This window comes from Anabrus simplex, chromosome 7 (assembly GCF_040414725.1).
Source record: "Anabrus simplex isolate iqAnaSimp1 chromosome 7, ASM4041472v1, whole genome shotgun sequence".
NCBI classification, from domain to species: Eukaryota; Metazoa; Arthropoda; class Insecta; order Orthoptera; family Tettigoniidae; genus Anabrus; species Anabrus simplex.
In genome coordinates this window covers 61,339,932-61,355,706 of record NC_090271.1, presented here as the reverse complement: position 1 = coordinate 61,355,706, position 15,775 = coordinate 61,339,932, and the positions used below count along the sequence as shown (strand labels likewise).

Below are 15,775 nucleotides of genomic sequence, written 5' to 3'. Positions count from 1 at the left end.
CATGTACAGTTCTATGTCGCATGGTCGTTTTAGCCCCAAATGGTAATACCACAAACGTGGTTTACAAAGAATTTCTGGGATGTGTTTTTATACTTTAGGAATTTTCAGATAATGTCTTAGTACAATGCTGATGAACTATTACTTTGATCAAATTATTAAATCCACGGGAGCAAACCCGCGGGTAATTGCTAGTTATGAATAAAGGCAAACATGAAAAAACAAAGGGACAAGAACAATCTCCATATCTTCAAACAAGGCAGTCTTCAAAAAGATAGGGTCTCTCCTTATCAATTACAATTCTTCTTCATCAGTCTCGAGAGCTCATTTCTGCTTCCCAGCTTTATCGGGAACGTTTCTCCAGCTTTCTTTTAATCTCACATTTCCCATGTCAAGACCGAAGATCTGTCATGATGGCTTGTCAACGAGTGTTGATGCCTGCCCTGATCACATTCAAAATTGTTTGGTATGGGGATCCGCCTATTCAATTCAAGAAATAGTGATAATTATAAAGTCATCACATATTCATTTATTTGGGACCGGTTTCGGTAATAGGGTATGCCATCATCAGCCTAGGAAAGTAAGACAAAGACAATGGAAATGGGTAGGTGGATCCCCATACCTAACAATTTTGAATGTAAATCTCGATTCAATACAGAACCTAAAAATGAAATTTTTGACACTAAATGTCCTGATGAAGCAGGAAAGCAGAAACAAGATTGTCAGGGGCTCAGAAGAATTGAGATTGATGAGGGGAGAGCCTATCTATTTGAAGACTTCAGGTTCGAAGATGTGGAGATTATTCTTGGCCTTTTGTGTTTCCATGTTTGTCTTTGTCTCTTCTTTTCATGGATCTTTTGAAGCTGACCCATCATTGCGTTGTCCTACTGTGAGTTCCTATGATTCTATACAGGGTGAACAAAAAATGCCGCACGTAGAGGTTGGCATGCGGTTCCTCGTCGAAATTCACAACGAAAGTTTATCTTGCAAAACCTAGTTCCGCCAATAGGTTTAATAGACACGGGAGTTAAGAAACGAGGCTTTGGCAACGCTGTAATGGCATGCAGCATGGATAAGCACAGGTCGCATGAACTCGGCGCTTTGCCGGAGCTGTCTCATTAGCTCAGTGAGACAAGGTAATGCCATACATGCCGGTTGTGCAAACACGCCGATGTTCGAGTCGCGTTCGCGCCAATTTTTTTTCAGTTAATGTATCAAATTGTATCCAATGTACACCTCCACTAAGCAGTACACTTTGTTCTGTCTCACAGTTACAGTTACCTTTATTTAAACATAACATGAACTTCTTACAGACGTAAACAACCACTTTGTTTCGTCCATGGCACAAATAAAGAGAATACGTAGAATATAATAGTGGATACAGTAACATAGTCTCTATCCAATGCGGTACAAGGAAACACAATGCAGTACAGTACATACGCTACACTGGATTGCCCATTATGCTACGCACAATAATTCCACAGTGTACGTGTGACGTCCAGTCTTATCTTCACAGAGCTGGTACGTACACTTACGAGCAACGTTCACTTCAGAGCAGATGTTCAAAGCGACTACTTTGCATTTGCAAACACTTCACCACTCGCTGTAGCATACTTTACTGGACCCTACGCAACACACCTGCATCTACCATTACCAACGCAGCATGCACGTGAGCTATTAGGTCTTGTACATCCATGGGTGGAGTACTATAAACATGTTCCTTTAAATGTCCCCACAAATAAAAATCTAGAGGATTCAGGTCCGGGGAACGTGGAGGCCACAACATTGGACATCCACGACCACATTTCCCTGGAAACGCTTCATTTAACCAGTTACGCACAGTCATTCCAAAGTGTGGCAGTGCACCATCATGCTGAAACCATAGCTGTCGCTGAACACCAAGTGGAATGTTTTCTAAAGCGCCTGGCAAAGTATTGCCCAGAAACGTACGATAGCGGGGCACATTCAACTTGTCCGGCAATAGGTAAGGGCCTAAAAGCACTCCTCCCACGATTCCAGCCTACAGGTTTATGCCAAAGCGTGCCTGAAAGCCACGTTCATGGGTGACGTGGGTTGTGGTCAGACCAATAATGGCTGTTGTGATGGTTGAAAATACCTTCCCGAGTGAAGCTACATTCGGCACTCCATATCACATTCTTTATAAAATGTTCGTTATCTTCAACTTGTTGCAAAAGTCATTCACAGAACTGTAGTCGTTGAATGCGGTCTTCTGGCCACTGGTGTTGAGTTAACGTGTAATGATATAGATGCAGTTTTTCGTCGTGCAACACGTCAACAACCAGTGTTTGAGATACCTGGAACTGCCTTGCATATCACGGGTACTTCGCCGAGGTGATTGGTGAACAGCTTCAAGAATGTCGTCCCCTGTTTGTGGAGTACGTCTAGTCCTTGGACGACCTCTGTCCACTACTTGTGGACGAAGATTACCGGTTTTCCGCAGGCGTTGCTCAAGCCGACGAAAAACATTCTTATCGGGATGGCGCCTTTGAGGGTACCATGCTACACTCACACGAGCAGCAGGAGGAGCTTGGTTATCGGATGCACCCAACACTAAAAGCATATCGCCGTATTTGCCGTTTGTGTACTCCATCAGGAAGTTGCCCTACATGCACCTGACAGGACCAGTTATGGTTGTGCACTGCATGGTTAGTCAACTCATACATTCAGTTGAATGGATCACACAGTCATGTGTTCGACTATTGTCATGTGACAACAGGATGTCATGCTTACAAACGCAGTTCCACGACGAGAACTAGGGACCTGACGTCACATACACAAAGGAAAAAAACAACCTGATGTAGATTCGAGCCGTAGCTCCATGGTGCATGTGAGTTTGATAACCCAGCCGTCTACTCAGTGAACTGCGATGGCGGGTACGGTAGAGCGGGATGATGCACGTGTCTCTATTACATTCTGATGCGCTGCAGGATGTGCCAGTGTTGCCAGCTTCTCGTTTTTGACTTATTTTCCAACAACACCAGATCCGATTTGGCTATAGAAACTTTTGTCTTGCAATGGGATGAGGAATCACATGCCGACCTCCAAGTGCGGCATTTTTTGTTCACCCTGTATATTACCTCACTTCACTTCATCAAAAGTGGAACTTCCCTTGGATTATCATATACAACTCATGTTCATAAAAATCAGAACACCTTGAAAGACTAGAGATAGGAAGTTCATATTCACAGAACATGTGCATTAGTATGTTCTGAAGAAATAATTATTAGCATTTGAACCATGTCGGCCCTCAGGCTCAAAGTCCACATCTATATCTCGGTGGAGCACCACCGATTGGTAAAATGTGCCTGCGGCTCTCGTCGCTATAAACCGGAGGTAATGGATCAATGTGACTTGAGCAAATGTGAGCAGATGCGAGAACCGTACCGTCAAATGAGTGAGTTTGAAAGAGGACATATTATCGGCATGAGAGAACGTGATTCATCCACCTGGGAAATTGCTGCTCGTGTGGTATGAAGTGTGTTGGCAGTGCAACAGGTGTGTACAGAATGATTCACAGAAGGCCATAGAACACGACGAGATGGGTCTGGTCGCACCACCTGGACTCCCTCCTCTGAGAAAATCCACACCTCATCCGAATGGCATTGCAAGACAGATCTGTGTCCTCCTCGGCTCTGGCGCAACAATGGAACAGTGTAACACATTCTACACTATCAGGAGTGACAGTCCGTTGCCACTTATTACGGTGTGGGTTACCAGCACGTCGTCCACTTCTCCGTCTACCTTTGCCTAATGTGCATAAACATGCTAGACTGCAACGATGTATGGAATGATGTCAGTGGGGACAGGAATGGCAGCGGATAGTGTTTTTCGGAGGTTCTATTTGTTTGAAAATGATGGCCACATTTTGGTTCACCGCAGACAGGGGGAGAGGCGTCACATTGACTGCATTCGCATAAGACATACAAGGACAATGCGCGACCACATGTTGCTGCACAAACGCGTGCCTTCTTGTCATCACAGGATGTCAAGACTGTTGCCCTGGGCCGCCCGATCACCAGACTTGTCGCCAATCGAAAATGTGTGGGATATGGCGAAATGATGGGTGTGGCGCTGTGACCCAATGCCAACCATAAAAGATGAACTGTGGAACCAGGTGAATGCATCATGGATGGCTATACCCCACAAAGCCATTTGCACCTTATAGATACCGAGCTCGATAGCTGCAGTCGCTTAAGTGTGGCCAGTATCCAGTATTCGGGAGATAGTAGGTTCGAACCCCACTGTCGGCAACCCTGAAGATGGTTTTCCATGGTTTCCCATTTTCACACCAGGCAAATGCTGGGGCTGTACATTAATTAAGGCCACGGCCGCTTCCTTCCCGCTCCTAGCCCTCTCCTGTCCCATCGTCGCCATAAGACCTATCTGTGTTGGTGCGATGTAAAGCAACTTGCACCTTATAGGTGTCGATGCCATCACACATGGAATGAGTTAGCAGTGCCCATGGAGGACCCAGTACTACTAGGCAACAGGAACATGCTGAACCTAGGTGACTGAAATGCTAATTGGTTTTGCAGAACATACCAATGAACATGTCCTGTGAATATGAACTTCTTATCTCTAGTCTTTCAAGGTTCTGTTTTTTATGAACACCAGTATACAGTAATGAACGTAGGTTTTCGTGGCTCATAGTAATAACGTAAATAAATAAATGAATACTGGATTAAAGCCACTATATTTATTTAATGAAGGCGAGCTTTCAGCCAAATTGCATTGGCCTTCACCAGGGCATGTTGAGTTCTGCTTCCGACAGTGAGCACGGCTTCCACGTTTCTTTGAATTTCTTTGCTCACTGTCGGAAGCAGAACTCAACATGCCCTGATGAAGGCCAATGCAATTTGGCTGAAAGCTCGGCTTCATTAAATAAATTTACTTTACAAAAAACAATATGTATATGAGTTTCCACCTTATCAATACAAATTTATTTTACATTAAGCAGGTAAATATAGTCAAGACTAGTTTCGACCCCTAGGGGGTCATCCTCAGTTGACAAGTGTTAAAAAATGTATTGTTTACAAAAACATCACATGTAGTGGTAAAAGCTTAAATTAATTTAAACCGATCATTAATGTTGGTATGTCTGGTACATGATTGACTAGTGTGCATCATCCATGAAGACACATATTTTATACTACTACCATCCAATTTTTTTAGGTTATACAATGTGGAATATACATGCATTTATGCAACTCAACAGTGGCAAGTTTAACAATGTACATTTAAAGTTGGTTCATAAATTACACATTGGCTATTGATTAGGACATTGGTTTGAACACTTTTGACTAGAATATCAATGTGACACCTTATTGGCATATATCTTAGATGCTAAAATCAGTTTGTAAAGCCTGTTACTCTTGATTGAGTCTTAGTATAAGGTTAATATTTTAAATGAAAACTATTTGCTTAGTATAGGCATTAAATAATGCTGTTAAAATGGACGTAGTGGTAAAAGCTTAAATTGATTTGAACCGATCATTAATGTTGGTATGTCTGGTACATGATTGACTAGTGTGCATAATCCATGAAGACACATATTATTTTTTTTCATGCTACCACCATCCAATTTTTAGGTTATACAATGTGGAATATACACACATTTGTGCAACTCATTTGTATTGATAAGGTGGAAACTCATATACATATTGTTTTTTGTAAAGTAATATCTATCAATACGGAAATGAAACTTATAAACAACAGTTCATTAAATAAATACCAGTGTACAATATTTGCTAATGAGGCCATACTTAACATTTATGTATACTGTAATTCTCACAATTACCACTCTCACTTACCTCCACTCAAGTCCTTTATATCCAAATGACAGCTTCATAACAAAAATAAAAGAGCTTTAGACTTGTGCCTACTCATGTAGCTGGTATAGAAACATGGAAACTCAGTCCTTAAGTTGATTTCTATGACAAAGAAAGGAGGAGAACGTTTAAATGAAGTGGGAACATACCTTGTTTGTAAACTTAGGAGTGGTCGGAATTCTAATGGGTTCGCTCTCCCTGTCCACATCATCAGGCAGGTTGCAGTAATCTGCCTCTCTGGTCTTCTGAGGAAGGGGTGGTGGTAACAAGTCCTCTTCACTAGCAGTTGAATCTGTGGTGCCTGACAAACATGACACAAATTAAGAATTATAACCATGTAATATTTAATTATATTCATTAAAATACCTAAAAAATATTTACAAGAAAAAATTAATAATGGAAATACAAATAATATTACTCAGCTAATGACTTTAAAATGTTGTATTTCGGTTTAACAGATCTTTCTCAAAGCAAGTCATACCAAATATATATATAATTTCTGAAAATTTTTACTCCTGGAGCAAACATACATATAAGAAAATGATAAGGTATTTTACTGTCTGGGACATTTCTATTAACCAACTCTTTAGATAAGCAAATTGTTTTCTGTTCATCCAAAATTAAATCTGATGCAAGTCAGGCTAAGTTATGTATATAATCCATGTACTATAGTTTACATTTATTGATTGTAAATAACTCTTGATGTATTCAAAGTCATTCAGTAAACTTCTGGTTATGTATATTACTCAAGGGAACTTAGGTTATGATTACCTGATGTTATCACTTATAAATAACCATCGGTGATTTCCAAGTTGCTCAGGAAAACCCACAGTAATGTATTAATGTAAGTGAGCTTTTGAATCTTCATATACCAACGACATGTTGTATAATATTCTAGATATTTGAAGATATCTTTAGGTTATGTGCCATAGTGACAAACTTATTTCAAGACAATTCTACTGTAGAATAGGAACTTACCAGGACTTTCCAATGTTGTTATAGAATCTTCTAGGCAACTTGTAGTAATACTCTATTGCAAGAGCAGAATTATGTAGAATCCTAGCCAGTGTATGTAGTGAGTTGTACAGAGAAAAAAAGTTGGTTGGCAATAATATCGTAATTTAGCTGTTTTGGTACCACGGTGGGAGTGGATCGGCAGCAAGTTAATGAAGTCTAGTGAGTTGTTATGGAAGTTTGTTGTTCATCAATCGTGGTTTAGTAGACTGATGTGCAGACTGTCAGTTGCTGATGTACTGAACTATCGTGCACCAGACGTACGATACTGATACTGATACAGATCAATTGTAAATGGTTGTGTATATATTTGAAGTGTTATTTTATTTTTGTTGAGTGAAAATACCTACAGTAAAACCTCGATAAGATGTTTCTGCAGGGGACAAGGAAAATGAACATGTTAAGCGAGAAAACGTGCTACTGAATACACAAATAAAAACTATCTAACTGGGATATGGAAACACTAGATACGATTTTTTCCGACATAATGGGATTTTATGTCATATATCTGCGGGTACTGTGAAATCTCTATGAGAAGAGAGTATTAAAAGGTGTGAAAAACACGAGAGAACAAATATTACAATTTATTCCGCTGGGGCTTATAATATAATAGTGCACTGAAAAGTGTTAAAAATACCAAACAACAAATTTTGAAAATGTGTTAATGAGGAATGCACTAACAAGGTTTCACTATATATAAATGTAGTTAATGATAGTATTGGTATTATTTACCTATACGATTGTACCTATGTCAAACCTTACTGTATCTAGTGAGACATTTTCTGCCAGATTATAAAATCATACCTTGTAACATGAGATCTGATTTTCTATACTGTATTAAATATAAATGCAATAAATATATATTCATACCTTCTTGACAGACATTCATTACAGACCACTATCAATGCTGTCACTATACCACAGTCTTAAAAAAAAAAAAAAGTATAGTTTTTTGAAGGAGCAAGGCAACAATTGTCCAATATTTGCAAATTAAGACGAACATGGCAAAATATTGGGGGAAAGGAAATAAAACAGTCATCTTCCTTTTCTAGATATTGGAAAAGATTTTTGACAGTACACAAAGGAGTAAATGACTGAAATGCCTTGAAAACATTAATGTACTACCACAGTTAATAAATAAGATCAAAATGTTGTATGACACTGTCAAAGTTGTGTCTTAACGGGTCATGGAAATTCAGAATGGTATGAGACAAAATAAGGTGGCAGCAAGGTAACAGTACTGTCAACTACTCATCATCACAATGGGTGAAATAATGACAGGTTTAACAGTTGTAGAACATCAAGGAGTTTAGAGCTCTTGCCTTTGTAGATGATGCAGCAATATGTAGTATTGAAATACTAATTAAATACTAAACCTCAACAAATGAACTTACCTATGTTTTAAAATTTGTGTGTTCGACAAAAAGCTACTATTATTTCCTAGTGCTGATAACTAAACAGTAGGATCCCTTAAAATTTATCTTTAATCACACTTGCTTTCAAAGCTGTGTTGGGCAATGATGCCTTTCAGAGACTTCCATGTTTGTAGCCTGACCCACGCTTACTGCAAGAAAATGCAGGAAGAGTATTCCATTTCATAGCACAAGGCACCAATCCCAAATCCAACATTATAAATATACACTACCACAGAGATCCAAATAACACGGATCTCCTAAATACATGGACCACCACCATGTATAACATTTCAATTAAGAAAGGAGTAAATTCATTTCTTTAACTATTTGTAATGAATTAACTGAAAAGGAATACTTCCCAGAGTGTATTCAAATTCTATAACAAAGAATTTCTGATTAAGCAGGAGACACTTTAAAGATATTTTTTTAGATACTTACCAACAGAATCTCGGTTACTACTTGGAGTGGAGCCATTAATGCGAAGAGTGACAGTACTTGCTGAGAACTTGCTTGGTTGGAAGTGGCCACTGGAAGTGCGGCTCAGCCTTCGCTCTCGTTCTATTTCCGACCGCAGAGGTCTTTTTGGAGTAAGCTGAAATAAAAAAGCGATGAAACTTCCCTTCACATACGCTTTAGCATAAATGTCTGCAGGATAAAATGAGAACTACTTCACATTGTTAATTCCACGTAAGTAGTATCACTAGATATGCCTATATTACACTTGAAGGTCTATGTAATTTCATGTTCAATTTTTATCTGGAATGGAATAATGACATTTGATCACTGAAAGTAAGCTTTACTGATTTCTTGGATGCTTAGCATCCCACTGTAAGTAGTGACTGAGTTTATGATCTCTGTCTTTTTACCTATATACTCAATCTGTGATAATTTTAAATGGAATGTACAGTGTGAAGATGTAAGGTGCAAAGCAACAAAAATCCAGGGGTTCATATATAGAAATTTTTAGAGACCACACTCAAGAGCTATAAGGTCAGCATATCTTTGCAGGGTACAGCCCGTTCTGTCATATATGAAGTGGCATTAACAGCTGATGTTTTCCACCTACTTGCGCAGGGTAATTATTTGCCAAGAAGAAGAAAGACCCAGTTATTACATGGTGAGGTTATTTTTCAGGAGCTTGAGAACTCACTCACTTTCAAGTGCCCTCATCCAGCACTTGTCTTATTGTGATTTATTTCTTTCCAACAATCAGTCTAGCTGTGATAGTTGTCTTATGCAATTGACACTATGTATGTAAAGCTATTATCCCACGTGCTACCAGTAATATTGTAGTTCTTGTTTATTGCGTTTTGTCAAATAGTGTAATATCAAACATGAACAGAGGAAGAAGACTGACAAATCAAGACACTGAGGCTTGTTTTGAAGCACCAGATGATAAAGCTGTTGGCAGAGATACATCTTCATCAGAAGAGGAACGTGTACAAGACTGAGATCACGACTCAAACTCGATACAAAGTGCAGAATGTGGTCAAGATTTATAAGCCAGAAGATGAAAATAGTTCACAGTCTGACCTTTCTGAAGATGACATTCCCTTGGGGATATGACTTCACTGCTTGAAAGGGAAAGATGGTATGATCTGGCATAAGGAACTTCCAGATACTAGAGGAAGAACATGTGCTTAAAATATTGTGACAGAGCGACCTGGTGTAAAACAAATTGTTAAAAATGTGATGACTGCTGGTGAAGCTTGGAGCTTATTATTTACACAAGAAATGATAGATCAGATAGTAAATTATATCAACATTTACTTAGATATGAAGAGAGAACAATATTCCGGGGAACATGACGCCACAGTAACCAATGCAGAAGAGATCAAAGCCTTAATTGGAATACTGTTTATTACTGGAATAATGAAATCTGTACATCTGAACACAAAAAAATATTTGGGCATCAGATGGCACTGGTACAGAACTCTTAATTTGCACTATGTAATGGAAATAGTTCTGTTTTCTGATGAATTCTCTAAGGTTTGATGACAGACCTACTTGGGACAATAGAAAAAGAGTGGAGAAAATGACATATGTGCCGAAAATATTTGAAGCTTTTGTAAGAAACGCCAATCTGCATACAATATCTCTGAATATGCAACTATAGATGAGAATTAGGAAGCATTTGGTGGCCTCTGTAGCTTCACAGTATTTATGAAGTCAAAGCCGGCAAAGTATGGCTTAAAGATCTTCATGCTTACAACTATCTCACTTTTCACATCGAACATGGAGATATATAAGAGAACACAATCTGAAGGTCCCTACGTAATCAGTAATGCTGCTAGTGACGTTTTCAAGTGACTGATAGTTCCCATATCATTGACTGGAAGGAATATAACTGTCGGCAACTGGTTTAGCTCTGACATCATAAACTGACCCTGGTTGGGACTATCAGGAAAATAAAAGGGAAATACCTAAGGAGTTCATCAAAGTAAAGAATAAACCGGCTTATTCCAGTGCGTTCGGTTTCAGCGAGGGCAACATGACCATTGTTTTCTATGTGCCGAAAGAGAACAAGTGTGAACTCTTCTTATTAACAATGCATGACACTTCTTCTATAGACACAACAACTTGCGAAGTACGGAATTTGGGTGGCATTAATGCATACGTCACGTCTTGTTGACATTGTGTTGACCACTCTTCGGCAATCGAAGAGGGCTGTTATTGTTGAGGAGAATCAGCTGAGAAGCAGAACGGAGGGGAATAGGAGGAGGTAGGTGTGAACCTGAAGGGGAAGTAAATGTTTGCTTGCGATGTGTACTGGATTGTTTGTTGGTTCTGATTCTGATGTTATATTTATTAGTTCATAGAAAAGGATATTAATATTTTTCTGAAATTTCATTGAAATTATAAATGGGATTGAACCTCTGGCCTAGCTGTATACAAATATTATGGATGTCCTTATTAACTGTATGCAATATATGTAAATCCTAATTTACAGAGATGAAAGAGTGGTTGAATTCATTCAAATGAACGCTCACTTTTTTATAATGTCATCAAGATCTCAGAAGATGAGCCTTATTTTTGGAACCACAAGCAGGCCAGGTTCCAGAAATTGAAGAAAATTTCTGACTGCATTAAGAAATGGTCACAGCTATTCAATTTTCATGATACAGTTAAAAGCAATAAAGATCACACAGGAAAGAAATATATGAATCTCAGACTTTAAAGCAAGTGGAGGGTGGCTGTATAGATTTGTGAAGAGGAACGACCTCTCTCTTAGGAGGAGGATATCTGTCTGCCAGTCATTCTTGAATGACCATACCAAAAATGTGGTGGAATTTCATTTGTATTTTCGATATCAAATTAACTTCGCAAAACTTTATCTACCTCCATTTTTTGAGGTTAAAAATGCTAAAAAAGCAGGAAAGTTACACAAGTAAATTCTGAACACTTAAAGCTTATATGGTAATTATTTAATAACATGACTGCTTAGAGATATTTTTTTATTTTTATGCTAGTGGTTTAATGCTAGCCGAACAGTTGAGGGGTAATGTGCCTATCTCTCAGCTGGGGGCACCGGGTTTGACTTCTAGCCAGCTCAATGATTTGTACCTGGATCTGAGGGCTGGATTGAGGTCCATTGAGCCTACGTGATTATCACTGAGGAACTATCTCATGGTGAGAGGGTGGCCTAGTCTAGAAAGCCAAGAATAACCGCCCAAGAGGATTCGTCACGCTGACCAGTGGTTGCTTGATAGGCCAAGGCCCATCAGAGCTATAGTGCCTTGGGGTTGGTTGGTTTGTTTGTTTGTTTGTTTGTTTGTTTTTAGTGGTTGAACATCACACCAATATTCACAAGGTTTTGTTAATGCTAGGACAGGAAAGGGCGAAGAGTTGGAAGTAATGGTCAAGGCATTAATTTAAACACAGCCAAGGTATTTGCCTGGTATGAAAATGAGAAGCCACAGAAAACCATTTTCAGAGCTGTCGATGGTGGGGCTCGAATCCATGATCACCAGAATGCAACCTTACAGCTACTCAGGAAAAGAAACACATATTGGGATAAACACGACAGGCCAATGTGGGCTTTGCATCACACCAACACAGATAGGTCTTATGGCAACAATGGGATAGGAAAGGGCTAGGAGTGGGATGGAAGTAGCCATGGCCTAATTAAGGTACAGCCTGGTGTGAAAATGGGAAGCCACAGAAAATCATCTTCAAGGCTGCTGACAGTGGGGTTCAAAGTCGCTATTTCCTGAATGCAAGTTCACAGCTACACGCCCAAACTGTACTACCAACTAGCTCGGTCATGTATGTTTTCAAGTGTCCTCATCTCCTCTTTCTAACTCGTTGGAATCATTTTCTCCTTATGCGTCTGTACAGTGTTCATAGTATTTTACCATCTTACTCATCTTTATCTTGTCACTCTTCCTGCAGACATCTGGCTTTCTTCTCATCCTGTATTTTCCACATCAAGACCGAAGATCTGTCAAGATGTTCCCCCCATAAGTTTTGATGCCTGGCCTCCTAATTAGGCTGGGAAGCAGAAATAAGGTCATTGGGGGCTGAGAAGAAGTGGATATAAAGGAACTGGGACTGATTAGAAGAGCGCTCTTTTATTTGAAGATTGCAGTGTATAATGATGTGAAGATTGACCTTGTCCTTTTGTTTTTTCATATCCTTCCTTGTCTCCTCTTTCTATGGGTCACATGTTCTACTGCATGTCTGAATTCATGAGATAAAAGACTGAAATAATCAGACAGTAGTCGCACCGACACAGATAGGTCTTATGGCGATGATGGGATATAATACGCCTAGGAGCGGGAAAGAAGCAGCCGTGGCCTTAATTAAGGTACGGCCCCAGAATTTGCCTGGTGTGAAAATGGGTAACCACGGAAAACCATCTTCAGGGCTGTTGACAGTGGGGCTCGAACCCACTACCTCCTGGATGCAAGCTCACAGCTGCGCGCCTCTAATCGCATGGCCAACTCGCTCGGTAAATATTAGTTCTTACTGTGAAATAACTGTCAGATACAAATTTCAAAACAGAGACTGCTGCATTACAAGGTGGAAGAAAGAAAAGCAACACATATTATTTAGTAAAGCAACACTACACAGGAATCAAAATCTATTCTTGTGCAGATTAAATAGGACAGTATAATATACAAAACCTTAAAACCTACCTCTTGGCGCAACTCAAACACAGGAGTGGTAGGTGTACTGACAGAGGTTAACAAATCATCCTGGTCCAGGGAACTTGTGTACCACTGACTGCTGCTTGTAGGTGATCGAGATATGGAGGTGTTAGATTCACGCTCAGTCTTCCGTGACCGACGTTTATCCTTTCCACTTTTGTCCCGCTTCCCTGTACTCTTAAATATAGGCCGGCTGGACTGACCAGAGCCACTAGGAGATAACAGGGACTGCGTCTTGCTACTAGACTGGTTGTGGTGGGAGCTGGAATTCCTGTTGTTGGAAACAAACCAATTAACACAAAACAAATATGCAGGCTACATTTCAGAAGGGAAAGTTTCCATGAAATGTTTCCTGAAAAATATAATCTGACTGAAAGGACTATCAAATTAAAAGTCAATCTAAGTATGTTTAAGGCAGTTGATGACCTTACTACAATGAAGTAAGGATTGATAAGGTTGATAATCTCAGACTACAGCACTTATTCGAAAGCATCTTAAGAATTCATAACATACAATACAGTTTTCAGACAAAACTGTTGCATTACAAAGTTACCTTGAGAGAGAGTGACAAAAAACCTGAATACAAATTTTTTGCAATAATATGATTTTTAAATGCCAATAGGCTTATAACAAAGTCTGTTTTCGAAGGTATGTCTTGGCATATTTCTACAAAGCTGAAAGAAAATGTTGTATCACTAAATGGATTTTGAGACAGCTTTTGGCTGGATAAATAATTAAAACTAATGGTAAAGTCAATATGTGTACTACAGAATATTCCTATTGTAAAAGAGATCTTGATATGGCTGAGTTATCAACACATAATAAAGATGGACAATTTAACATTTCATTATAAGTTATTGCTGAATCCTGCCATAGATGAGGTCTGATTGTGTAGGACTCTTACAAGAGCTGTAAATAAAGTAGTAAACATTGACAAGGCAGACCCAACAAGTAACTGTGTTATTTCTCATGACCTTAGTCAAAATGGACCAATTCAAGACCAAAAACTGTCAAATTTGTTGATACGGCAATCAGGCATGCGCAAACAGGATATGGGAGTGGTCAGGTGGCGCTGTTCATGTGTAGTGCGCATTTGATGCACATCCAGTTGACAGTGTTGTTGCTGTGTGGTGTTGAAGTGAAGAGTGTAGATTTCACCACTTTAAAGCATGCTTTCAAAAGGTGATCAGCGTTCGTGGATTAAAATCGAGGTTGCCCGTGCAAAAATGCATCAGAATGTTACCAAGGATTTTTCTACAACTAGCTTTATGTCGCCAGGCATTACCGTATAGGTCGGTAGCACGATGGGTCAAGGCGTTTTGCGCAGGTCAGAACGAGACTGCGGATTTGCACTGCACAGGTCGACCCTCCATTCCTCAAGATCACATCAATATTGTGAGTGATCTCATTTCCATAGACCACCCATGGACTGTCCGGGAATTATTCATACAGGTTGGTCTCAGTCATCAAACAGTGTGGCACATACTGATGGAATGTTTCAACATGAGGAAAACTGTGTTCCGTTGGGTCCCGCATCAACTCACTGACGTACAAAAATGGCACCGGTATGCACTGGCTATCATCCACCTGGACAGAAACCACAATGGAGACGCATTTCTGCAGCATGCTCGTATTGTTGACATTGATGAGACGTGGGAACGAGTCTGGATTAAAACGTCAATCGAATGAATGGCATCACCCAGGTTCGCACAGCCATAGACATTCTGACAGGAATCCAGTTGGGTGAAGCCCATGCTGATTGGGGATGTTATTCTTACGAATGCTGTGCCCGAGGGACAAACCGCCATATGTAGCGCAAACGTCCGCATTTATTGCAAGACAATCGCCCTATAGTGTTGTAAGATAACGCACATTGCCATGTCACAAACAATGTTAAGCTCTTATTGCAACGGTGGTATTGGGAGGTCATCCAACACCCTTTGTACTCACTGGACATGTGTCTTTGTTACTTTGACCTGTTTCCAAAGTTGAAGGAAGCCCTCTGATACCGCCATTTTCCTGACGTGGCATCTGTACTCTGTGCAGTAGGGTACTCTGTCACTGTCATCAGCTTCCTGACATTTGGCAGAAGGTAATAGGTTTTGTGGGTGACTACACTGAAGAAATGTAATGCAATAGTATTTGTTAGTTCATTAAATATTGTGTTCTATCAATATTGCCACTACTTTATTTACAGCCCTCGTATGACGATATGGTAGGCTGAAAATATGTACGGATTTTACTGGTATGCTTCTGGTTTAACCAGCACAGTTTCGATTTTAAGGCCCTAACTCAGTGTTCCTCTGGTTTTGGGAACTCTCCCGGAAAAACATAATAAAGGTAGTATTAA

At 39.7% G+C, this 15,775-nt stretch overlaps 1 protein-coding gene across 1 annotated transcript in view; it reads right to left on the bottom strand.

Moving 5' to 3' along the window:
* Positions 1-15,775, bottom strand: part of mbc (myoblast city) — a 413,292-nt gene that overhangs the window by 11,622 nt on the left and 385,895 nt on the right. Inside the window, exons 32-34 of the mRNA XM_068228569.1 lie at positions 13,414-13,696; positions 8,714-8,867; positions 5,996-6,147 (exon numbers count right to left, since the gene is read on the bottom strand). Coding sequence (XP_068084670.1) covers positions 5,996-6,147; positions 8,714-8,867; positions 13,414-13,696 — 589 coding nt within the window. The remainder of the gene's footprint in view (positions 1-5,995; positions 6,148-8,713; positions 8,868-13,413; positions 13,697-15,775) is intronic.